The 26,069-nt window shown below is 37.6% G+C and overlaps 1 protein-coding gene across 4 annotated transcripts in view; it reads left to right on the forward strand.

Moving 5' to 3' along the window:
- Positions 1-26,069, forward strand: part of LOC109161799 — a 37,025-nt gene that overhangs the window by 4,129 nt on the left and 6,827 nt on the right. Inside the window, exons 1-13 of one of the 4 annotated variants that reach the window (XM_019310310.1) lie at positions 2,367-2,918; positions 3,092-4,282; positions 4,378-4,705; positions 5,026-5,281; positions 5,364-5,580; positions 6,237-6,589; positions 6,715-7,272; positions 7,623-8,817; positions 9,073-9,426; positions 9,698-9,935; positions 10,118-12,771; positions 12,892-13,040; positions 13,121-13,477. In XM_019310310.1, coding sequence (XP_019165855.1) covers positions 2,382-2,918; positions 3,092-4,282; positions 4,378-4,705; positions 5,026-5,281; positions 5,364-5,580; positions 6,237-6,589; positions 6,715-7,272; positions 7,623-8,817; positions 9,073-9,426; positions 9,698-9,935; positions 10,118-12,771; positions 12,892-13,040; positions 13,121-13,433 — 8,343 coding nt within the window. In that variant the 5' untranslated portion in view covers positions 2,367-2,381 and the 3' untranslated portion in view covers positions 13,434-13,477. Of the gene's footprint in view, positions 1-2,366; positions 2,919-3,091; positions 4,283-4,377; positions 4,706-5,025; positions 5,282-5,363; positions 5,581-6,236; positions 6,590-6,714; positions 7,273-7,622; positions 8,818-9,072; positions 9,427-9,697; positions 9,936-10,117; positions 12,772-12,891; positions 13,041-13,120; positions 13,478-26,069 lie in introns of those variants that run through there. The other 3 variants (XM_019310312.1, XM_019310311.1, XM_019310313.1) reach the window with 3 other exon arrangements.

Below are 26,069 nucleotides of genomic sequence, written 5' to 3' on the forward strand. Positions count from 1 at the left end.
CATTTTTTTTGAGTTTGCAACCAATTTGAACTATTTAGGGTTATTTTTCATTAAAAACGGCATCCATTTGAGCGAAATAACTCATTTAAAAAAATACGAAAAAAATAACTAACCGGTAGTCTAAACGCCCACCTAGCCGTCGTGACCTAGTCGGTAGCCTAGAACGATGATTCCGCCGAAATTCTAGGCGACCGGCCACCACCTATCGCACAGACGCGATTCTCTACAACATGCCACTTGTAAATATTGATTATCATCTTTGTTTAATTTCGGTCAAGGGAGTACATGTTGTTTAGTGCTTTTAGAATTTTGTTCTACTTGTAAATATTGATTATCATCTTTGTTTAATTTCGGTCAAGGGAGTACATGTTGTTTAGTGCTTTTAGAATTTTGTTCTTTGTTTAATTTTGGTCAAGGGAGTACATGTTGTTTAGTGCTTTTAGAACCTTAAGGGCCCCCCACACCCCGGCCCGACAGAGCGGTGGGAGGTTGTAAATCATGGTGACTCAACTGAACATTAATCACAGAGGCTAGATCGGTGACTCAACTGAACCAAAATCTAACTATCCACCTCCAAAATTCCATTCTAGATTATGATTCAACTATAAATATTGTTGTTAATTCTGATGTAAGTGTTTTTATTGTTTAATTTTTTTTATTAACTGTTCTTATTGTCATAATATTTCATAAAATGTCACAACTTAATTATGTGAGTTGACTGTTAATTATTTGTGAGATCATATAGGATAACAAACAATAATACAATTGAATTTATTTCTAAACATGTTAACGAGCATGTTGTAGCTGTGATTTGTTTAATTTTATTTTATATTTAATGCTAATATATTTGCATTGTGTGGATATACTTATGTAATTATGTATTAGTTTTGTAATAGGTATATTTCTTAAATTATTTAGATATACTTATTAAAGTTTTAACATGTAGGATTTAAATAGGCTCAAATAGGATTTACTTTGAAGTCTTTTTAATGGCCTAAATATTAAACAGACTTTTAAAAAGACTTTTGGTCAGGCCAGGCTAATTGTAGGATCAGGCTTGAGCCTAACAAAAAGCCTACATACAGGCTCAGGCCCAGGCCTAGGCTTTAGATTTTCGTAACAGGCCCAGGCCTAATTTTCTAAAGCTCGGCTCAGCTTATTTCCACCCTTAATTTGCGATATAACATTCAAAGTATCGAAGGACATACTTCTTTTCAATTAAAAATTTAAATTTATAGCTAAATTATACGTTTATTATTTATACTTGGTAATTGGTATAGTATAATCACAAAATGCAGTAACGAACTGAAGATTACCTTAGTGCGAAGAAATACATTCATAATTAAAGTTGAAAGGAAAGATATTTGAAAGAAAAAGTTGTACTATCGTCCGGTGATAGGGTGATAGACTGATAGAGTGATAGCAATAGAAAAAGAGTAGACTGAAAGCTTGAAGACTGTAGCAGACTTGCAGCCCAAACCAATAAACAAAAAAATAAAAGAAAAAGTCTTTTTGCGTCAATGGATATTCGGCTTTGGCTTTCATTTCCACGGAATAAGTGAATGGAAAAGTGTGATCGACGTTATTATGTGGAGAACGGTTTTCCCAGCAGGAAATAGAAACGATTTTGTCCATTTTCAAGAAAATCCTTTACACATATTCATCACCTTTTCCATTTTCTTTGATCATTATATTGCGTTTTCTTACTGAAGCTGCAAAGAAAGCCTAGTTTATCTCTATGTATATACCCGACCCATAAAGACATGCACGTATGGCTTTAGTTGTTGAATTTTGGGGTTTCTTTTTGCTGTTTGTTTGTTTGTGATCCTTTCAAGTGAGACTAGGGAGGGTTCTGGAGTAAAATATATTGCATTTTCTACTTCATTCTCTGTACTCGGAGCTTTTTGGCGAAGAAATGGAGAGGGTTTCCTCTGCTTGGCCTAAAGATGACTTCATTGACATTGTGTTTTCGTGGACTCTGGAACACATTTTTAACGAGGATCTGTTCAAATACCAGGTATCTCTTCGACTTCTAAACGATGCAAAGTGCAGTTGATGGGGTGGTTATGGATGCTTATGCCCATAAGCCCGTTTCAGTTTCTGTTTAATGCTTTGTATTTTTCAATTGCAACTATTTTTGAGTTATCAACAGCCATTATCTAAAAGTAAATCAGTTTAGATTGTCAAAACTGATCGCCGAAATGGGCAATAGGCCGCTTTTAATCTGTGAGGCCAAACTTGTAACACCAAATCATCTGGCCGGGGTTGTCCTTTTCAATTGCTACTATTGTTACTGCATTCATTCTAGAACTGTGTTACCATTGAATATTTGGATACTCATACTCATCACGAACTTGTTTTTTTTCTTTCAAAAGGTCGAGATGATTCCAGACACATTCACTTCAGCGGAGCATTATCTAGGCTCTTTCATCTATCCTTTATTGGAAGAAACACGTGCTCAGCTTGCAGAATCTATGGAAGTAATGGGCAAAGCGCCGTATGCTGAAGTGATTGCCCTTGGTGAGGTTAAGAAACATGGGGAAACTCTATTTAATGTTAATGTGGACTCTTGGAAGAATAGAGTGCGTGATGACGGAGAGCCATACAAAACCTTGCCAGGAGACATGGTTTTAATCTCAGATAATAGGCCAATGGAGGTTTCTGATTTAAATCGAGCTGGGTGGAACTGGACACTTGCTTCAGTAGTTAGTATCATGGATGATGAGGAGGATGATACCAATATCTCCACAAATTTCAAAGTGAAAATGCCGATTGATCTCACTGCCAATCTTGAAAAATTTGAAGGATTCCACATTGTGTTCTTACAAAACATTACAACGCATAAAAGGATTTGGAATGCGTTGCGAATGAGGAAAAACATGGAGGTTATTGACATGGTTTTGTACACAAATGGTGAGGTAAGTGGCATTCTCACTTTGATTTTTACTTCAGCTCATTCCATTTTTACATTCTGGTGATAATTGTTTCACTCAAGGTTCTGTCATTCTCAACCTACAATGTTGATGCTTACTTCTTGCTTTTTGGTAGTTTTGCTTTTAGTTTTAAATGGTTTTGATTGATCTTTGAATAGGCTGAGAACAAACATTGTCTCTGCTCTCCGCATGCTGATAATATTGGTTCCACTGAAAGAGTCGGAACTAGCATGTTCTCCAAACTGAATGAATCACAAGGTAATGCAGTATTAACTTGCCTTGAAAGGGTGAAATGTGACCAAATATCGCATGTTGATCTCATATGGGGTCCTCCTGGTACTGGAAAGACAAGTACTATTAGTATATTGCTTTTTATGCTCTTGAAAAAGAACTGTAGAACACTTATTTGTGCACCTACAAATGTGGCAATAACACAAGTCGCCTCTCGTGTGGTTAAGTTGGTATACGAGTCTTTTAAAGATGAACCTTTGAAGGAAAATTTGTTATGTCCAGTGGGGGATGTGCTCCTATTTGGAAACAACGATAGATTGAAGCTGGATGTAGGCACTGAGGATATGTATCTAGACTATCGTGTTGACAAGCTTTATGAGTGTTTGGGGTTGAAAGGTTGGAGACACTGCATTCTTTCAACAATTCATTTTCTTGAGGATTGTGTTTCTGATTATAAAATCTATGTGGAAAATGAATTGATAAAAATGAGAGAGTTGAGGGATAAAGGTGAAACTTTGGAAGAAAGTCCACAACCTAAAACCTTTGCCGAGTTTATTAAATCGTGCTTTGAGGGTACAGTATCTCCCCTCAGAAGGTGCATGCTTATACTGTGTACTCATTTACCCAGGCATTTCATTCAAGAAAGAAATTTCCAAGATATCATTTCCCTGATATGCCTACTGGATTCTCTAAATGGAATGTTATTTCAGGTGGATATGGGATCTGAAGAATTGAACAGTGTTTTTTCACAACCAGTAATCTCTGATGTTTCCCCTGAGTCATTTGCAGATACATCTTCCTTGGCATGCTTGAGAAGCCAGTGCGTCTCTATTCTGAAAACTCTTCTACATTCTTTGGGACGACTTGGTCTTCCACGTTCATCAAATAAATACTTGATAAGGGTTTTGTGTTTAAAGACATCGACCTTGGTTTTCTGCACTACTTCTAGTTCGTATAAGATACACTCAATCGAGATGGAGCCGTTCAACGTACTGGTCATTGATGAAGCTGCCCAGTTGAGGGAATGTGAATCAGTAATTCCACTTCATCTTCCTGGTCTGAAGCACGCAATTCTTGTAGGCGATGAATGCCAATTACCGGCAATCGTTCACAGCAAAGTGAGTATTTCATTCTTTTAAGTTATAGTACTCCCTATCTGGCATCTGATTACTGACAGCTTTGTTGACATGATGAACATGGAAAATTGCTATAGGTGTCTGATGAAGCTGGTTTTGGAAGAAGCTTGTTTGAAAGGTTAAGTTCATTGGGTCATTCAAAACTCATGCTTAATGTGCAATACCGTATGCATCCAGCAATCAGTTATTTCCCAAATGTGAGTTTCTATCATGGTCAAGTCCAAGATGCTGCAAATGTGAGAGGCAAAACCTATGAGAGAAAGTATCTTCGGGGAAGAATGTATGGCCCATATTCTTTTATCAGTATCCCCTGTGGAAAAGAAGAATTGGATGATATTGGGCATAGCAGAAGAAATATGGTTGAGGTGGCTTTAGTAAATAAGATAGTGAAGGACTTGTACAAATGTAAGTCTACTTTTTGTTTATGTTTTTTTGCCATTAATTCTGTTAAACTTTCTATCCCCCACCCCCCCCCCCACCCCCATCCCCCCAAACTCTTTCCCCATTTGCTAATGAAGCCTTACTGATGCTAAAATTCGAAGTGTGATTATGAGTTAATATTTGTTAGCTTCTACAAAGTAAACCTGATTGAAGTGAAATGTGTTACTTTCTGTTTTGTATTTATTTTACTGACTTATCTTATTAAGCACATCTGGATGGCAATTTAGTTAAGTTCTCATGTAATGTTTTAACAATTTTGTTTTTCCAAAACCGTATTTATACAGTTTGGCTTAGCACAGGAAAGAAGCTTAGCATTGGAGTTATATCTCCATATACTGCTCAAGTTGTCACCATAAAAGATACTATTGGCAGAAAGTATGACAACCTTAACGGGTTTGCAATTAAGGTGAAGTCTATTGATGGGTTCCAGGGTGGAGAAGAAGATATCATAATCATATCAACTGTGAGATTTAATAGTAGTGGCAACATTGGTTTTATGAAAAGTTTGCAAAGAACTAATGTTGCTCTGACCAGGGCACGGTATGGGTTATCTTCTGATCTTTCTAATTTGAAACTGGCAGTCCTTAAAGTGTCTTATAACTATTTCTTCTGTTTCGTCTAGGCACTGTTTGTGGATCTTGGGAAATGAAAGGACACTATTTGATAGCAATTCAGTTTGGAAAAGTTTAGTTCTTGATGCAAAGGAGCGCCAGTGTCTCTTCTCTGCTGATGAAGACAGTGGTCTGTCGAAAACTATTTTTGATGTCATGAAAGAACTGGATCAACTTGATGATTTGCTCAATGCAAATAGTATCGTATTCAAAAGTCAAAGATGGAAGGTAAACCAATTTGATTGCTTGATCCTATTGTTGCTAAACATGTGGTATCAATGATGTCAAATTTGACTGCTTTAGCATTTTTTGTCATTACATTCAACATATCCACTCTGCCTAATTGTTGTATGGCAAATTTGTCTTTTTGAGTAAATTAGAGGGGGATGTTTGGAGTTTTGACCTTCAGGAATTTCCATGTTAATGTGTTTCTTACACTTAATGCTTCAACTATATACGTGGTGTTTGAATCAAACGAGTCAGATGATATTTTGAATTGCTATGTTTTAAATTTTTATCTTAATGCAATCGCTTTTTTGTTTTGTTTTTTTATTTTTATTTTTTCATCTTGTCGAGTCCCAGGTTGAAAAAAAATAAGAGAGAACATGTTGGTTTATATAAGGCCATGGATTAGACTAGTTAATTGAGTGGATTCAGTCTTTTAGTGTGGTTTGGCCCATATGCAATATAGCCTAGTTGAGTGACCTTGGCCCAATTTTAGATTATCTCATCTATCCATCCGTTTTGCTATTTAAAATTTCGGCGGTGTTTATGTTTTCTATTTTAGTATGCTTCCTAATTTTAGATTATATCATCTAAAGTTGTTAGTAGTACTAAATACCATTTTGGATATTATTTATATTTTCCTTTCCTTGTGTTGTTAGGTTCTTTTAAGTGACAATTTCAAAAGATCATTTAAAAACTTGGTGACATCTCGCATGAAAAAGGCAGTGCTTAATCTTTTAATTAAGCTTGCTGGTGGATGGAGACCTAAGAGAAAAGGCGTGGACTTGGTGGGTGAAACTTCATCACAGATTGTGAAGCAGTTTAAGGTTGAAGGGTACTATGTAGTCTGCACCACTGACATTCAGAAGGAGGCGAAATACACACAAGTGTTGAGGGCCTGGGATTTATTGTCTCTTGATGAGGTTGGAAAATTATTGAGACGTCTTGATGGCATATTTGCTATGTATACTGATGATTTTATCAATTTGTGCAAGCAGAGGTGCCTAGATGGGTATGTTGGTTTCTACATATCCTATTATACCTGCAATGAGTGTTCTCGTTCGGAATTATAGTGTTACATTCTACATTGTTTAAAGATATGACAACTCTTCTAAATTGCTTTTATTTTTTGCCCAGGGACTTGGAAGTTCCAAAAGCTTGGCCAGCTTCTTGTGATCTTGTAAGGTTCAAGAATCTTGGTGAAAGATTGGCAGACAGCTCAAATGACTGTGTGGTGGATGGTAGAAGTTACATTGAAAATTCATGGGTGAATGAAAGCTTACTGTTGATGAAGTTTTACTCCTTATCATCTGGCGTTGTCCATCATTTGCTCTCTGACAACCAAGGTGAAGAAATTGATATCCCTTTTGAAGTTACTGATGAGGAGAAGGAGATAATCCAATTTGGAAGGAGCAGTTTCATATTGGGTCGATCAGGCACCGGGAAAACTACTGTTTTGACCATGAAATTATTTCAAAGGGAGCAACAGCATCAGCTTGCCTTGGGTGGAGTCATGAAAGTTGAGGCAAATGAGATAAGTGAGTATGCAGGAGAAAGTAGCTTTTATAGATCTGAGAGTACATTGAAGAGTCAATCCGAAGTTGATACTAAGAGGACTACCTTAAGGCAGCTTTTTGTCACAGTTAGTCCAAAGCTATGCTATGCCGTCAAACAACATGTTTCTCATCTGAAACGGTGAGCATGAACAATCTAATTTAGTTTCTGTCAGATTCTATCGTCTATTTACAGCTTGTTGTTAAGAAGTACACTGCTCAGTTAGTTACCTTTATGATGTTAAAAAGTTACTTCAAATTAATGGATTTTGCTTGTTTTTACTTCAAAAAGTTTCTGTATCCATTACCTAATTTAATGTTTTCCACTTTCTGCTTACTTGACATGCATTTTATCACATGAAGTAAGATGTATGTTATGATGTTCTTGGCTTGTTCAAACAGCTCTTACCATTGAATATAGAGCGCATAAAAGCCTGTTTTCATAGTCAAAGATGTTTTATCTGTAACTGTAAACCTTTATTATGCCTGCAGCTTTGCTCAGGGAGGTAAAATCTCTGCTGGGAACAGTGTGATGGATTTGGATGATTTGGATGGATTTTCACATTTTAAAGACATTCCAAATTCTTTTGTTGACATTCCGGATAGTAAGTATCCTCTGGTAATAACATTTCATAAGTTTTTGATGATGCTTGATGGCACACTGGGGTCTTCATACTTTGACCGTTTCCTGGATACAAGCAACCTTTCTCTGGACAGTATGTCAAGAGCAGCCACTGTAGAAAGTTTCATAAGAACGAAAGGGGTTAGTTTTGACCACTTCTGTTGCTTGTATTGGCCTCATTTCAATTCCCAATTGACAAAGAATCTTGATCCTTCTAGAGTGTTTACTGAGATAATTTCACATATAAAAGGAGGCTTGCAAGTGTGTGAGACAGATGGTGCAAAACTCACCCATGAGGGATATATTTCAATGTCTGAGAACAGAACATCCACTTTGAATGAGAAGAAGAGAGAGGTAATTTATGACATCTTTCTTGGTTATGAAAAAATGAAGATGGAGCGGGGTGAATTTGATTTAGCTGATTTAGTGAATGATCTTCATCTTCGATTAAAGAGTGAAAACTTGAATGGTGACAAAATGGATTTTGTATATATTGATGAAGTTCAAGACCTTACAATGAGGCAGATTTCACTGTTCAAGTATATTTGCAAAAATGTCAATGAAGGCTTTGTATTTTCTGGTGACACCGCCCAAACAATTGCCAGAGGGATAGATTTTAGGTTTGAAGATGTGCGGACTTTATTCTATGAGGAGTTTATCATGAAATTAAAGGGTGATGGACCTCCGGCACGAAAAGATAAAGGTCATCTTGCTGGGGTCTCTTGTTTGCTACAGAACTTCCGTACTCATGCTGGTGTTCTAAGGCTTGCTCAGAGTGTAATAGATATTCTTTGTCATTATTTCCCTCAATCTATTGATGCTTTGGCACCAGAGACCAGTCTTATATATGGTGAAGCTCCTGTATTACTTAAGCCTGGCAGTGATGAAAATGCTATTGTAACTATCTTTGGTAACAGTGGGAGTATTAGTGGGAAAATGGTGGGTTTTGGCGCTGAGCAAGTCATATTGGTGCGTGACGAGTCAGCTAAGAAGGAAGTTTCTGACTTGGTTGGAAAACAAGCACTTATTTTAACAATAGTTGAGTGCAAAGGCTTAGAGTTCCAGGTAAGTGAGATTGCTATAGCATGCTGCATGCTGCTTCTCTTGTCCTATTCTTCCAATTCCTTTATGATTCTTTTCTCTTTCACTGTCTCGCGATATTATGATAATTTTTGCTTGATCACAAATTTTAATGGAAGACGCTATGTACTTTGTCTGCTTCCATCGAAATTTGTGATCACATTAACTAGAATGTGTGCTAGAACTCGTTTTCTTACCAGTTCTGCTATATTGTCTGACAACTATCATGTATTATTGTAGGACGTACTGCTTTACAACTTCTTTGGTTCTTCACCACTTAGAAATCAATGGAGAGTAGTATATGAATTTATGAAACAGCGAGAAATGCTTGACTCGAAATTTCATCAATGCTTCCCATGTTTTTGTGAAGCAAGGCATACCATTTTGTGTTCTGAATTAAAGCAGCTCTATGTGGCTATTACTCGGACAAGGCAAAGGTTATGGATCTGTGAAAGTATAGAGGAGTTTTCAAAACCTATGTTTGATTATTGGATGAAAATGTGCCTTGTGGAGGTAAGGGAGGTTGATAACTCACTTGCACAGGCTATGAAACTGGCAAGCACTCCTGAGCAGTGGAGATCACGGGGAATTAAGGTCAGTTGATCTTGCTTTTCTTTTTGGCTAGTATAATTTTTTACTTTTGTTGATATCTACATGTCTGAGTATAAGACTATCTCCAGAGCGGTTTTTTATTTTTATTTTTTTTATTTTTATTTTATTAACAATATCATTCATAAACGTCTGGGATTAAAATAAACTTTTTGAAGACTTCTAGACTATGCATAATCCAAGAAACTTATCGAATAGTTTTGGCCTTTTAAATTCAGGTTTTCTAATAGCAGTGGAATATATTTTATTGGTGCAGCTCTTTTGGGAGAAAAACTATGAAATGGCTATAATGTGTTTTGAAAGGGCAGGAGAGAAAAACTGGGAGAAAAGAACTAAAGCTACCAGTCTCAGGGAAGCTGCTGATCGTATGCGGGATTCAAATCCGAATGTCTCCTGTACCAACTTGAGGGAAGCTGCTGAAATATTTGAGTCTATTGGAAGGTCTGAATCTGCAGCTGAATGTTTTTGTGACCTGAAGGAGTATGAACTTGCAGGTATTAATTTTTCCCTCTTCACTATAAGTTGCATCCTTGTGCTTGGCGTGAAGGTATGTTACTGTTGGTGTTTGAAATGGACACATCCTTCTGAAGCTATGTTTTTCTATATATTAGCATTGATGCTTGAAATATATAATTTGAATGTTGTTGGTCAATTCTTATTTTCTTCTGTTCTCCAGGAACGATTTATCTGAAGAAGTGTGGTGAAGGTGAACATAAAAAAGCTGCAGTGTGTTTTACATTGGCTGGACGTTATGAGACTGCCGCAGACATATATGCAAAGCACAATTGTTTCTCCGAGTGTTTGTCAGTTTGCAGCAAGGGACACCTTTATGATATGGGATTGCAATATGTAGAATACTGGAAACAACATGTTCAGGAAAGAGGGAAAGAAATAGATGGAATTGAACAGGAATTTCTTGAAAGCTGTGCATCTGATTTCTTTGATCACAATGATAGGAAATCAATGATGAAGTTTGTTAAAGCTTTTAAGTCGTTGGACCATAAGCGTAAGTTCTTGAAGCCTCTGGATTGTCTGGACGAATTGTTATTGTTAGAGGAAGAGTCTGGGAATTTTGCTGAAGCTGCAGAACTTGCAAAGCTGAAAGGAGATCTCCTAAGAGAGGCAGATCTTCTAGGTAAAGCTGGAAATTTCAGCAAGGCATCCTCACGCATCCTTTGGTATGTGCTTGCCAACTCTTTGTGGGTGCGTGGATGCTGGGCAGCCTGGCCCCTGAAGTCATTTGAATCTAAGGATGAACTCTTGAAGAAGGCCATTTCATTTGCAAGTAATGAATCCGATGCCTTCTATAAATCTGTTTGTACCGAGGCAAAGGTCTTATCACATGATCCAAGTAGTTTGTGTGAATTGAGACGTGCTTTAAGTGCTTTGCAGAAATGTGGGAGTCTCAAAGGTGAAATTTTGTGTCTAAGAAAAATTATTGATGCTCACACTCAAATTAATGCCACAAAGTACTCATGGGAAGACAAGTTTCCTTTTGACCTGAAGTACCCTGATGACACCATGTTCTGTGACCAACTCTCTGTTGGAACCCTGTGTCATTTTTGGAATCTGTGGAAAAGAAATATCTTAGACGTTCTTGAGTCCCTTAACTGTCTTGAGGTACAGGATTTTGGTATATATAAGGGCTACGGGGAGTTCTGCCTGAATTATTTTGGTGTGCGGCGACAGTTTACTGATATGAAAGTGAGCTATCTTCTATTAAATCCTGATGCTGAATGGGTTAAAAAGGTCAATCAAAGTTTCTTGAGGCAGAGCAAAAATATGGTCTCAATTGATGTTAGACATTTCATAATTGCTGCACGGAATTACTGGCAGAATGAAGTAATTGCTGTAGGCCTTAAGGTTCTGGAAACCCTTGAATCTCTTTATAACTTTTCCTTGAGGTCTTCGTCTCTGTTCAGCCAAAGCATGTGCCTGGTAAATATATACATCATTGCTAAGGATCTGCACTGCAAGAATTATGAGGCCAAACTGCGAAAGTTCTTCCAACTTTCAATGCATTACTTCGAAAAAGTTTTTCCTCTTGATTACCAGAAGCCTTTGGAGGAAAACATAATTTCTTTAAGAGGAACACGGGTCTCCAGACAGTTACTTGAAGAATTTATTGTTAATGACCTTAGTAGAAAAGGTGAACTTACACTAGGGCAGATTGGACGGTTGATGATGATATGGCTTGGGTCTGCTGAACCTGCAGATGAACTCTGCAATAAAATTTTTGAAAGAACCCGAGAAGATTCGAATTGGAAAGCTTTCATTAACATACTGAGGAGTGTTAGGATGCCTTTAAATGAAACAGCATCAGCTGGTTCTCAAGAGGCTTCACCTGTAGATCCATGTAAAGCAGGTTTTCTTTTGGTTTCCAGATTCCATGAAGCTTTGAAAGAAACTTATCAAATCAATTGGCAGAACATTTATGACTACATATCTCCTCACTGCTTCTTATATCTGGTTGAACGTTTCCTGATCTTGGCATTTTGCTCGAGTGGTTTCTTTTACACAACAAAATCTTCTTTTCTTGAGTGGCTGATTTTTCAGAAACCAGGTGTCAGTGTGATAGCCGGTTTTCCAACAAGATTGCGGTCTACTGAAATCTTCTATACGACCATCACTTCCATGGTGGATTGGCTCCTCTTCCACAAAATCGAGACAGCTCGTTGGATTGAGAAGTCTAAAATTCAATTCAGAAACTATCATAAGTTGCTGGTTTCGAGGTTGGTGGTCATTCTTTGCTCACTGTGCATGAACTTGTCCTCTGGGGAACCTTGGGATGCTCTCACTCGTGCTTTGAAGACTCATTATATTTCTTCTGAGCTACCGAGAGAATTCAATGCAGTGTTCAGCAGACGTGTAGGGAAGCACACTGCATTCGTAGATAGAGTAAAAATTGCTGAAGCTCTCAGAGTCCTAGGAAATCCTGCTTTGTTTGTGAACTTGAAAGAAAATACTCCTAAGACCTCTGTGTCTCCCAACACTTTTTATTTAGGCATAGGCCCAAATTCTTCAAAAGAGGACATCATGGAAATGCTGTTCCCAAAGAAAAGCGTTACTTCTGTAGTGCAGAAATCCATGAAGAACCCGTGTTGTGTGCTTCCCCTGATTGCAGACCATGACAGGGAGACTTCATTGTTGCCATCTCCAGGCCATGCTTCCACGCAAAATCAGGCCCAGAAAGATGAAGAAGTGAAAAGCACTCTCCTGCAAATGAAATGGCACGTTTTGGAGGAAGAATCAGTTTCCTCGAGGACTGGAGAGACTGAAAATGAAGGGAAGGCGAGAATCTTGGCAACTACTAGCTTTAAATCATCAGAGGTACTATCAAACCTTTAATTTCTTGCTAATAATGAAAGCCCTTTTTATACGTGTTTGTGCTAGCATTCGTTATCTTAATTGTAATAATGCTGAGATGTTTTTGCTTTGTTTTGTTCAAAGGACTTGAATGAATGTATAAAATTCATGACTGCCGTGATTAATTACATGTCTGGGAAGGAAAGTCAATCTGGGGAAGATGCAGATATGTTAAAGGAAGCTGAAAGCATGCTTCAAGAACTGAAACAACTGTCGGACAAGTTGGATACAAGGTTAGCTTGTTAATGAATAGCTAGTTTCAATTCAGTGCCTAGAGTGGAAACAGATGGGGTCTCATGTGTTAATTTTACAGTTGTGTGGACGAGGAGGAAAAGCGAGCAGACGTGGTGAAATTGCAGAAGAGCTTGCAGTCGAGGAAGCCTAGACTGGAAGTTTTCTTGAACAACATCGTTGTGGGGAAGGACGATGGTGAGGTTACGTTTGTGGATTCAGAACGTGACGGGGCTGCAAACCAAGGGTCGGCTGAGGTTGTCGACGAGGTAGCCGGTAATGTGGTGGCTACGCCAGCGGAGAGCGGCGGCGTGAAGAATCAGGGTGAGCGCAATAAAGGGAAGGCGAAGAACAAGTCCAAGAAACGCAAGGGAAAAGGTGGCCGTGGGAGGTGATGCATGCATGCTTGCGTGGGAACCATTTTAATTCCCTTGTAAAAGTGAACATTTTAATTTCTCTTCGTCTAATAACTTCTAATTTGCTTCTACTTTTGGAAATCCTGAAAATGATTTTCTGAAAATGTTTTCTGAGTTTTTAGTGTTTGGTAAGATGGGGGAAAAATGAGGTCAATGAAAAATGATACATTAGTTAAAAGGAAAATAGGTATGTTTTGGGGGAAACGACTTCCCATTTTTTTTTGGGAAGTCATTTTCCACAATCGTTATGCTGTGAGCACGTGTTCACCTTTCATGGTGCGCACAAATCTATTTCCATAATTTCTATACTGTATATTCATAATTTTTAAACTCTCGATGAGCTAAAATTTATAATTTAGATTCATAATTTTAGCTCAACGAGAATCTAGAAATTTTATCATGTGATCATTGGGCATTTCACTCACTACTACTTAACCAACTCCTAACCAAATTGGAGTTAGAATTTATTTGGTCTCCTCTAAACAAGTTGTAATCATTTAAATATAAACTAATACGTAATTAAACTTAAAGCATATTAGATGCATACCACTAAAATTTCAGACCAAGCTTCCACACTTGGCCACGTTGTTGCATTAAGCTTGACTTACCCTTCATGCAATGGAGGTATCTTTGCTCATAAACATCTATTATGTTTTTACCACACTTCAGTACTTTGATCTATTTTATTGATAGTTTGAACTTTGAAGAAAGGTTCGAACTTAGCCTGGCGGAGCTTGGTGACGGGGCTTGAGAAGCCCCGCCAAGCAGCGGCTTTGAGTGATGAATCTCGCTAAGACCGTCACCCTGGTCCGTTGGACCACGGTCATAGCCAGCGAATCTCTCCTAGATCCGTTGGCTAGGGCCGCAACGTCACCCTGGTGCACTAGAGGTCTTCTTCTTCAACAATATATCTCAGACCTTCAACAAATGCTTCCAGACAACCACAAATCATACATATAACATCATCAACACACAAATAACTCATCAACAATTATTCTCTAACATTTCTACCCATCTAATCTCAAGAATCTAGCATTTATCAGACTAAAAATTGTAATTTTAGGAATCCATGGTTTATACCTTGAGCTTGGCCTTCTCTAGTGTGGATCCCTCTCCTTCTCCTTCAAAGATTCCCACCTTCACCACTTATTTTCTCAGACAAACATAAACACATACTAAGCTTAACACAAACTCATAGAATGGATGAACAAGTCTGGAAGATGAAATGAATGGAGAAGATGAAGGGCAGAGACACTTACTGTGATTTCTTCTCTCTACTAGCAGATTCTAAGACTTGGAGTGAAGATGCAACAATAGAGGGGATCAGGAGTAGGGGTGACCGCGGTTTCGGTTTCGGTTCCGGAAATGGACAAACCGGAAGGGGATCAGGAGTAGGGGTGACCGCGGTTTCGGTTTCGGTTCCGGAAATGGACAAACCGGAATCGGAACCTTATAGTAAGATTCTGGTTCCGGTTCAAAACCGGATTTATTTAAAAAAAAAAAAAAACTATAACTTTTAATCTTTTCCGGTTTGGAACCGGAACCGTCGGTTCCGGTTCCTTATCATCTCGAACCTTAACCGGAACCATATTGGTTCCGGTTAGGAACCGGAACCGAAACCGTACGGACGGTTCGATTCCGGTTCTGGTTCAACAGTGCACGGTTCGATTCGAACCGTGGTCACCCCTAATCAGGAGAAGCAATGGAATAGTGTTCTATTTATAAGGGTTCAAAACCCTAGGTGGAAAATCATTGGTTGAGTAGGGCAAAAGGGTAACAGGCTTGTAACATTCATCAGACTCCTTCTTTAACACAAGCTAAGGCATTAAAATAATTTTACACAACTTTGGGGGTTAAAAATAGATTTTCTATAAGATTGTTCTAAATAAAACATTTAGTTCAGGTTTCACATGTTTCACTCAGATTGACTTTTTGGGTCAAAACTTGGTACATAGATGTACCCGAAACTTAAGATTTTTTGAAATAGACTACTTCTTGGTGTTGAATTGATTTAAAATCACGATTTAAAATATTTAATTCATACACCGATTTTTTTTTTTGAAGGAGTAAGAAAAATAATTATTTTGGATAATTATAAAATAGAATTTAAGAAAATAATTTTTGGGTTGTCACACTTGAGATTTATAGAATGCTTACTCTGGATGAAGTCAAGATGAATCTGTTTGAAATGGCGCCATGTAAAGCTCCCGGACCAGATGGATATTCGGCTAGCTTTTATCAAAAAACATGGGGGATTGTTGGTGAAAGCCTTCTCAGTTTCATAAAGAAATTATTCGAGGATGGGGTACTACCAGCTAATTGTAACGATACTTTGCTATCACTTATACCAAAGGTCCCTAACCCGAGTAGTGTTAAACAATCCCGCCCGATAAGTCTATGCAATGTCTTATATAAGCTAATAACCAATATCATGTCATCTAGGTTAAGAAACATTTCAAGGAAACTGGTTGGCCCTCATCAAACCAGCTTTGTTCCAGGCAGATATATTTCTGACAACATTCTCATTTATCAGGAGGTGCTCAATTCTATGAAGAACAAGAAAGGGAAAGGGGGGTTAATGATAATGAAGATTGATTTGGAAAAAGCCTACGATAGGCTAGCTTGGGATTTCATTGATGATACTCTTCAAGGATGGCGGTCTTATGGAACGGCCAGAGAACATATAATGGTTCAAGCTAGGGAGGGAAATTCGCCAGGGAGATTCTATTTCACCCCTAATCTTTGTTTTATGCATAGAAAGACTAGGCCATATAATCTAGTCTGCTGTAAATAATGGGGGGTGGAAAGGAATAAAAGTAGCTAGACAAGAGTCTTACATTTCTCATCTTTTTTTTCTTTTTTTCATATGACTTAGTGTTATTTGGCGAAGCAACGGAGCAACAAGCAATGGAGATGAAGCAGTGTCTCGAATTGTTTTGCTCCTGCTCGGGACAGAAGTTCAGTTTGCAGAAATCAGAACTGTTTTTCTCAAAGAATACTGAGGTCGGCATGCAGCAAAGGATAGCAGAGGTGGCTGGAATCCCAATCGTATCGAACATGGGCAAATACTTGGGTATGCCTTTGATTCATGGAAGGATTAAAAACGACACATTTGCTGGTGTTTTAGAAAGAGTCCAGTCTCGGTTAGCCGGTTGGAAATCCAAATCGCTATCCATGGCGGGTAGGTACACGCTAGCACAATCAGTACTTACCTCAATCCCTTCTGCACCATGCAAACAACGGTGATGCCGGCAGGAGTGGTATCAGCTATTGAGAAACTTATTAGGGGTTTTTTATGGGGAATCCGTCCACGAACAAGGCCAACTGAGGGGGTTCTATCAGAGAGTCTTCTGGAGAGTGGAAGATTTGATTCATGTACAGTATTGGTAACTGCTCTCCCTTAGAAGCAGATGCTTGGGCACTCTTGAAAGGCATTCAACTAGCGGTTTCAATGGGGTTCAACAAGGTAGTGTTCGAAAGTGACGCAGAGGAAATAACAAAGTATATGAACAGTAATAGTAGGCCAATGATTGCAGCTCATAATATCCTAAAAGCTTGCAAGAAAGAGGCACGCAATCTGGAAGTTTGGAAAGTTGAACCAATTCTCCGTGATCAAAACCATGTAGCAGATGCTCTACCGAAGATTGCTGCTAAGTGCTCCACCGGCCACCATATTCTCCGAAAGCCACCTGAGGAAATCTTAGGATTAATTGGGGATGATATGTCTGATATGCGTAGATATCATGAGTGTTAGTTGTAATGTAATTCGGGTTGCCCCCTTCCAGTTAAATAAAAAAATTAATATTTTTGTATGTGCAATTTTCATAAATATTTTTATATTGTAAGTACATTTAAATTATTTGAAAGAAATATTTTTTTTTTGCATTAAATTTTGAGAATAATTGCTTAATTTTATTATTTTAAATTATTTTTTAATGTATTTTTAGTCTCATCCACAATAATATTATTTAAATTTTATGGCGTGCATCACATAATCATATAATTTGAAAGTCGAAAGACCACGGGTCGTCAATTTTAAAATTTAGAACTAAACGTGACAAAATTACTATACTCGGATGATCACAAATGATCTCGAATTGCCACATATGACATTAACTCTTTTTAGTAAATACCTAGCCTAAATATCAATTTTTATTTTAATTACAATAACTTATAAAAGAATAAATCTCATATTCGCTTTTTATATATGAAATTTAATAAAATTAATATTTTTAATAACATAACATAATTTTAATATTTTAAATATTTAGTCCGTGCATCGCACGGGGTGACATACTAGTATTTTAGTATGAGTACAAATTGTATTCTTTTTATAATGTGTTATTGAGAAAATTTACAATAAAATGATTTACGATGCAGTGTTTTATAAAATTGCATTTTTTATTTCTTATAAATACATTGGAGAGAGTATAACTTGCAACGTACAAAATACAATTATACAAAACACATGATACTATAACACATAACATTGTAAATTTTTTCTCATGGTTAGAATTAGAAAGAGATAATTCATATTTAATATAATATTGTAATGATTCATTCATGAGTAAAATTTTTTGGAGAATATCATGCATAAGCTAAGTCCATAGCAAGCACAGTAAAATTACCAAGTATTTCTAAAGATTTTAACCAAACGTAAGAAATACCATTTAAAAACAAAAGAGTTAATTCCATTTTTGGTCCTAGACTTATTGGGGTGTCGACAGTTTTCATCCTCCATAATAAAAATTGCCAATTTGTAGCCACACTTATTGGTCGTTGGACAATTTTAATCCTCCGTCAATGAAGCCGTCTGTTGACCGTGAAATAGAAGGGTAAAGCTGTCTTTTTATGTGTTCTTCTTCTAATCGTATTAGTCAATGCTCGTTTTACCCTTCATTTTCATAAGAAGATCAATCTGCTGAATCAATTGGTGTTCAAGCGAAACAATAAACTACACCACTCTATTTTTTCAAGAATCAAGAACAAGAACCAGATGGCCTAAACCAGTGTTGCTTAATAAACTGAATCCCTTTAGCTTAGCGGAAAAAACAATAAACTACAGCAGACTCCGAGATCGCAGCCCACCGCCATCAAAGCCCTCGCCTCCATCGCCTCCTACGCCGCGCCGTCACTCTCCTCCGAGACGCCGGCATTCTCCCTCCTCCATGACTCCGAGATCGCAACCCAAATCTCCGACTTCCTCCGCCAGCCGACTCCAACACCGGCGACAACAACCTCTGCCGCTGGCTCTACGACACCTTCCACTCCTCCGAGCCCGATCTCCACCTCGTTGTCCTCCGCCTCCACAAGCCCCTAGCCGGCTTCGAAGCCATCCTGTTAGTCCTTTCAACCAGTCTTCTTCTTCAGACTTTATTTTGAGATAGAATTCATCAATTCATACCTTACAATTTGAGGATCTAATCTTCTAAAATTCCCAATCGATTCACAGCTACTTACAATAGTACAATACTTGACAACTTGTTGAGCTAATCTGCTTAGGATTTCTTTGATTAATCTGTTTTCCCTTCATTTCCTCTCAACGGAGATGTGGTGGTGGGGCAACGCTTTCCTTTCTTTTAGATATCTGCACAGAGGCGCAAGGCGTGGGCACTTCGCAAATCTCTGTTGCCTCCCCCCCCCCCCCCCCCCTGGTGTCCACTTCGCAAACCAAAAATTGCTTTCCATCCACCATTGCTTGACTTTGCAGCCGAACCCTCCAACCTGCAATTCCCCTTCTAGAGTAGGCCTAGAATCTAGAGAGAATCGCAAGAGAACACTTCTATGATTCAGAGATCCAACCTGCAATTCCCCTTCTAGACGCAGCACCGATTGTAGCTCCGCCCTAAGAAATTCCAGAGGCACCGCAATTCGCACGATCGGACGATTCTTTGACCGATCACAAACATATGGCTAATCGCAATCCAATCTGGGTTGTTGGGGTCTACGAACTGCTGAGATCTTCGAGGTCATCATCGATTACCGCCTTCATCGCCACTGAGATCTTCGAGGTCATCGCTAAACCCTTTTGGACGAGCGTCCCGACGATTTCATTTGAACAGCCCATCGAACGACTAGGAACAGATGGTTGCGTCGTCGTCTTTGCCTTTGCTTCGATTCCACTCTCGCTTCTCAACCTCTTCATCAGTGATCGATTCCACTCTCGCTTCTCAACCTCTTCATCAGTGAGCGACCAACAAAACAACGTCTTTTATGCATATGATTAAAAGAATAAGTTGAATTGACAGAAATACCCCTCATTTAGACGGTCAACAGACGGCTTCATTGACGGAGGACTAAAATTGTCCAAGGACCAATAAGTGTGGCTACAAATTGACAATTTTTATTATGGAGGATGAAAACTGTCGACACCCCAATAAGTCTAGGACCAAAAATGGAATTAACTCAAAACAAAACTATATTTGGATTAACTTTTCTACTAAATTTTTTTACCCAATAGCTCATGATAAGTTTCTCAAGTTGAATGTTAAATAAATTGGTAAAATATTTGGTCAATATAACATTCAAAGTATTACACCATTGAAAGACAATCGTTATGCCATGGAACCGTGTTCTCCATGGTGAACACGGATCCAAACAGTAACGGTGCCATTATCTTTTTTTTTTTTTCTTTTCTTTTCTTAATTAATAGCACGACTTTTCTTCTTCATTTTCACATTTCGCAGTTTCACTTCCTTTTTGCACAAGCTTCTTCAACACTCATAAATTATGAACGTGCAGACATGGATTTATGAATATTCTTTTATGAGATTATGAATTTTCTAATATGAGATTATGAATTTTCTGTTATGAGATTATGAATTTACAAAAAATTCATAATTACATAAGTGTAAATTTATAATCTCATAACAGAAAATTCATAATTTAATAAATGTAAATTCATAATCTGAACATAGAATGCAAAACGCCGTTAACAACACATTAACTAATTTTTTTTCCTGTAAAAACGATGCCGTTTGGGACCGTGTTCACCATAGATGGTGAATACGTTTCTAGGGCATAATTTGCGATTGAAAGACATGCTTCTTTTCTATTAAAAATTTAAATTTATAAATAAATTATACATTTATTATTTATACTTGGATATTGGATATATTATATTATTACTATCTCATTTTATATGTTCTACTTATATTTTTTTGTTTAATAGTATTTCTAATATAGTTTCTTCTTACTATAATTTTGAGATTTATAAATTTTACATACTAATTTTGAACTTAATGTTATGAAGAATTAAATTGTAAATAACTTCAGTCAAACTTCATTAATCGCCGACACATAAAATGAGACAAAGAGCAATTGCACTAAAGAACTGAAGATTACCTTATTGCGAAGAAATACATTCATAATTAAAGTTGAAAGGAAAGATATTTGAAAGAAAAAGTTGTACTATCGTCCGGTGATAGGCTGATAGAGTGATAGCAATAGAAAAAAAGAGTATATTGAAAGCTTGAAGACTGTAGCAGACTTGCAGCCCAAACCAATAAACAAAAATAAAAAAAATACAGTAATAAATAAGAAGAAGACGAAGAAAAAGTCTTCTTGCGTCAATGGATTCTGCTTTAACTTTCATTTTCATGGAATAAGTGAATGGAAAATTGTGATCGACGTTATTATGTAGTACGTAGTAGTAGTCTCGAGCTGTGTGATCGTCACCTTCTCTTTCACATATTCCCAATCTTCTCTCTCTTTCTCCCATTTGTTAGTGCAAGGTTCTGTGTCTTTCTCCTACATTTCTTTGATCATCTTTCTTCGTTGCAAAGAAAGCTTATACAAAAACCTACCAACATCACCTTTCATGCACGTACTGGTTTAGTTGTTGAATTTGGGGTTCCTTTTTGCTGGTTGTATGTTTGTTTGTGATCCTTACAAGTGAGACTAGGGAGGATTGTGGAGCAAAATATACTGCATTTTCTACTTCATTCTGCGATTCTCTCATTTCTCTGTACTCGGTGCTTTTTGGCGAAGAAATGGAGAGGGTTTCCTCTGCTTGGCCCAAGAATGACTTCACTGATATTGTGTTTTCGTGGACTCTGGAACACATTTTTAACCAGGATCTGTTCAAAGACCAGGTATCTCTTCGACGACTTCTAAACGATGCAAAGCGCAGTTTATGGATGCTTATGCCCATAAACCCGTTTCTATTTCTGTTTAATGCTTTGCATTTTTCAATCGCAACTATTTTTGAGTTCTAAGCAGTAAGTATGCACTAAGTAAATCAGGTTAGATTGTCAAAATTGATTGCCAAAATGGCAATAGGCCGCTTTTGTGAGGCCAAACTTGTAACACCAAATCATCTGGCCGGGCTGTCATTTTCGATTGCTACTAGTATGAGTGTATGATTGCATTCATTCTGGAACATAACTGTGTTACCATTGAATGTTTGGATACTCATATTCATGGCGAACTTGTTTTTTTTTTTTTTTTTTTTTTTTTTCTTTCAAAAGGTCGAGAAGATTCCAGAAACATTCACTTCAGCGGAGCATTATCTAGGTTCTTTCTTTTATCCTTTATTGGAAGAAACACGTGCTGAGCTTGCAGCATCTATGGAAGTAATGGACAAAGCACCGTATGCTGAAGTGATCGCCCTTGATGAGGTGAAGAAACATGGGGAAACTCTATTTAATGTTAATGTGGACGCTTGGAAGAATAGAGTGCGTGATAACAGAGAGCCATACAAAACCTTGCCGGGAGACATTGTTGTAATCTCAGATAATAGGCCAATGGCTGTTTCTGATTTAAATCGAGCTGGGTGGAACTGGACACTTGCTTCAGTAGTTAGTATCATGGATGATGAGGAGGATGATGCCAATATCTCCACAAATTTCAAAGTGAAAATGCCGATCGATCTCACTGCCAATCTTGAAAAATATGAAGGATTCCACATTGTGTTCTTACAAAACATTGCAACGCATAAAAGGATTTGGAATGCGTTGCGAATGAGGAAAAACATGAAGATTATTGACATGGTTTTGTACACGAATGGTGAGGTAAGTGGCATTGTTGGTTTACTGATATACTCTGTGTTACTTACTTTGATTTTTTACTTCAGCTCATTCCATTTATAAATTATTATTATGTCTTCATAAACCTTAACATTCTGGTGATAATTGTTTCACTCAAGGTCCTGTCATTCTCAACCTACAATGTTGATGCTTACTTCTTGCTTGTTGGTAGTTTTGCTTTTATTTTTAAAATTAAATGGTTTTGATTGATCTTTGAATAGGCTGAGAAGAAACATTGTCTCTGCTCTCCGCATGCTGATAATATGGGTTCCACAGAGAGAATCACAACTAGCTTGTTCTCTGAACTTAATGAATCACAAGCTAATGCAGTATTAACTTGCCTTGAAAGGGTGAAATGTGACCAAATATCGCATGTTGATCTGATATGGGGTCCTCCTGGTACTGGAAAGACGAGTACTATTAGTATACTGCTTTTTATGCTCTTGAAAAAGAACTGCAGAACACTTGTTTGTGCACCTACAAATGTGGCAATAACACAAGTCGCCTCTCGTGTGGTTAAGTTGGTATATGAGTCTTTTAAAGATGAACCTTTGAAGGCAAATTTGTTATGTCCAATGGGTGATGTTCTCCTATTTGGAAACAAGGATAGATTAAAGCTGGGTGTAGGCACTGATGAGATATTTCTAGACGATCGTGTTGACAAGCTTTACGAGTGTTTGGGGTTGAAAGGTTGGAGACACTGCATTCTTTCAACAATTCATTTTCTTGAGGATTGTGTTTCTGATTATAAAATCTATGTGGAAAATGAATTGATAAAAATGAGAGAGTTGACGGATAAAGGTGAAACTTTGGAAGAAAGTGCACAACCTAAAACCTTTGCCGAGTTTATTAAATCGTGCTTTGAGGGTACAGTATCTCCCCTCAGAAGGTGCATGCTTATACTGTGTACTCATTTACCCAGGCATTTCATTCAAGAAAGAAATTTCCAAGATATCATTTCCCTGATATGCCTACTGGATTCTCTAAATGGAATGTTATTTCAGGTGGATATGGGATCTGAAGAATTGAACAGTGTTTTTTCACAACCAGTAATCTCTGATGTTTCCCCTGAGTCATTTGCAGATACATCTTCCTTGGTATGCTTGAGAAGCCAGTGCGTCTCTAGTCTGAAAACTCTTCTACATTCTTTGGGACGACTTGGTCTTCCATGTTCATCAAATAAATACTTGATAAGGGATTTGTGTTTAAAGACATCGACCTTGGTTTTCTGCACTACTTCTAGTTCATATAAGATACACTCAATCGAGATGGAGCCGTTCAACGTACTGGTCATTGATGAAGCTGCCCAGCTGAGGGAAGCTGAATCAGTAATTCCACTTCATCTTCCAGGTCTGAAGCATGCAATTCTTGTAGGCGATGAATGCCAATTACCGGCAACCGTTCACAGCAAAGTGAGTATTCCATTCTTTTTCAGTTATAGTACTCCCTATCCGACATCTGATTACTGACAGCTTTGTTGACATGATGAACATGGAAAATTGCTATAGGTGTCTGATGAAGCTGGTTTTGGAAGAAGCTTGTTTGAAAGGTTAAGTTCATTGGGTCATTCAAAACTCATGCTTAATGTGCAATACCGTATGCATCCAGCAATCAGTTATTTCCCAAATGTGAGTTTCTATCATGGTCAAGTCCAAGATGCTGCAAATGTGAGAGGCAAAACCTATGAGAGAAAGTATCTTCAGGGAAGAATGTATGGCCCATATTCTTTTATCAGTATCCCCTGTGGGAAAGAAGAATTGGATGATATTGGGCATAGCAGAAGAAATATGGTTGAGGTGGCTTTAGTAAATAAGATAGTGAAGGACTTGTATAAATGTAAGTGTACTTTTTGTTCATGGGTTTTTTTTTGCCATTAATTCTGTTAAATTTTCTATTTTCCCCCCTACTTTTTCCCGTTTGTTTATATATCGTCACTGATGCTAAAATTTAGAGTGCGATTATGAGTTAATATTTGTTAGCTCCTACAAAGTAAACCTGTTGTGTTACTTTCTGTTTTGTATTTATTTTACTTATCTTGTTAAGCACATCTGGATGGCAATTTAGTTAAGTTCTCATGTAATGTTTTAACTTTTTTTTTTTTTGCCAAAACCTTATTTAAACAGTTTGGCATAGCACAGGAGAGAAGCTTAGCATTGGTATCATATCTCCTTATACTGCTCAAGTTGTCACCATAAAAGATACTATTGGCAGAAAGTATGATAATCTTAACGGGTTTGCAGTTAAGGTGAAGTCTATTGATGGGTTCCAGGGTGGAGAAGAAGATATCATAATTATATCAACTGTGAGATTTAATAGTAGTGGCTCCATTGGTTTTATGAAAAGTTTGCAAAGAACTAATGTTGCTCTGACCAGGGCACGGTATGGGTTTTCTAATGATCTTTCTAATTTGAAACTGACAGTCCTTAAGTGTCTTATAACTATTTCTTCTGTTTCTTCTAGGCACTGTTTGTGGATCTTGGGAAATGAAAAGACACTTTTTGATAGCAATTCAGTTTGGAAAGGATTAGTTCTTGATGCGAAGGATCGCCAGTGCCTCTTCTCTGCTGATGAAGACAGTGGTCTGTTGAAAACTATTTTAGATGTCAAGAAAGAACTGGATCAACTTGATGATTTGCTCAATGCAGATAGTATCGTATTCAAAAGTCAAAGATGGAAGGTAAACAGATTTGATTGCTTGATCCTATTGTTGATAAACGTGTGGTCTCAGTGATGCCAAATTTGACTGCTTTAGCATGTATTTTTGGGTAAATTAGACGGGGATGTTGGGAGTTGAACTTCAGTACTTTCCATGTTAATGTGTTTCTTACACTTAATGTGTTTGGATATTATTTATATTTTCCTTTCCTTGTGTTGTTAGGTTCTTTTAAGTGACAATTTCAAAAGATCATTTAAAAACTTGGTGACGTCTCACATGAAAAAAGCAGTGCTTAATCTTTTAATTAAGCTTGCTGGTGGATGGAGACCTAAGAGAAAAGGCGTGGACTTGGTGTGTGAAACTTCATCACAGATTGTGAAGCAGTTTAAGGTTGAAGGGTACTATATAGTCTGCACCATTGACATTCAGAAGGAAGTGAAATACACACAAGTGTTGAGGGCCTGGGATTTATTGTCTCTTGATGAGGTTGGAAAATTATTGCGACGTCTTGATGGCATATTTGCTATGCATACTGATGATTTTATCAATTTGTGCAAGCAGAAGTGCCTAGATGGGTATGTTGGTTTCTACATATCCTATTATACCTGCAATGAGAGTTCTCGTTGGGAATTACAGTGTTGCATTCTACATTGTTAGATATGACAACTCTTCTAAATTGCTTTTATTTTTTGCCCAGGGACTTGGAAGTTCCAAAATCTTGGCCAGCTTCTCGTGTTCTTGTAAGGTTCAAGAATCTTGGTGAAAGATTGGCAGACAGCTCAAATGACTGTGTGGTGGATGGTAGAAGTTACATTGAAAATTCAAGGGTGAATGAAAGCTTACTGTTGATGAAGTTTTACTCCTTATCATCTGGCGTTGTTCATCATTTGCTGTCTGACAACCAAGGTGAAGAAATTGATATCCCTTTTGAAG

Source organism: Ipomoea nil, unplaced genomic scaffold (genome assembly GCF_001879475.1).
Source record: "Ipomoea nil cultivar Tokyo-kokei standard unplaced genomic scaffold, Asagao_1.1 scaffold2926, whole genome shotgun sequence".
NCBI classification, from domain to species: Eukaryota; Viridiplantae; Streptophyta; class Magnoliopsida; order Solanales; family Convolvulaceae; genus Ipomoea; species Ipomoea nil.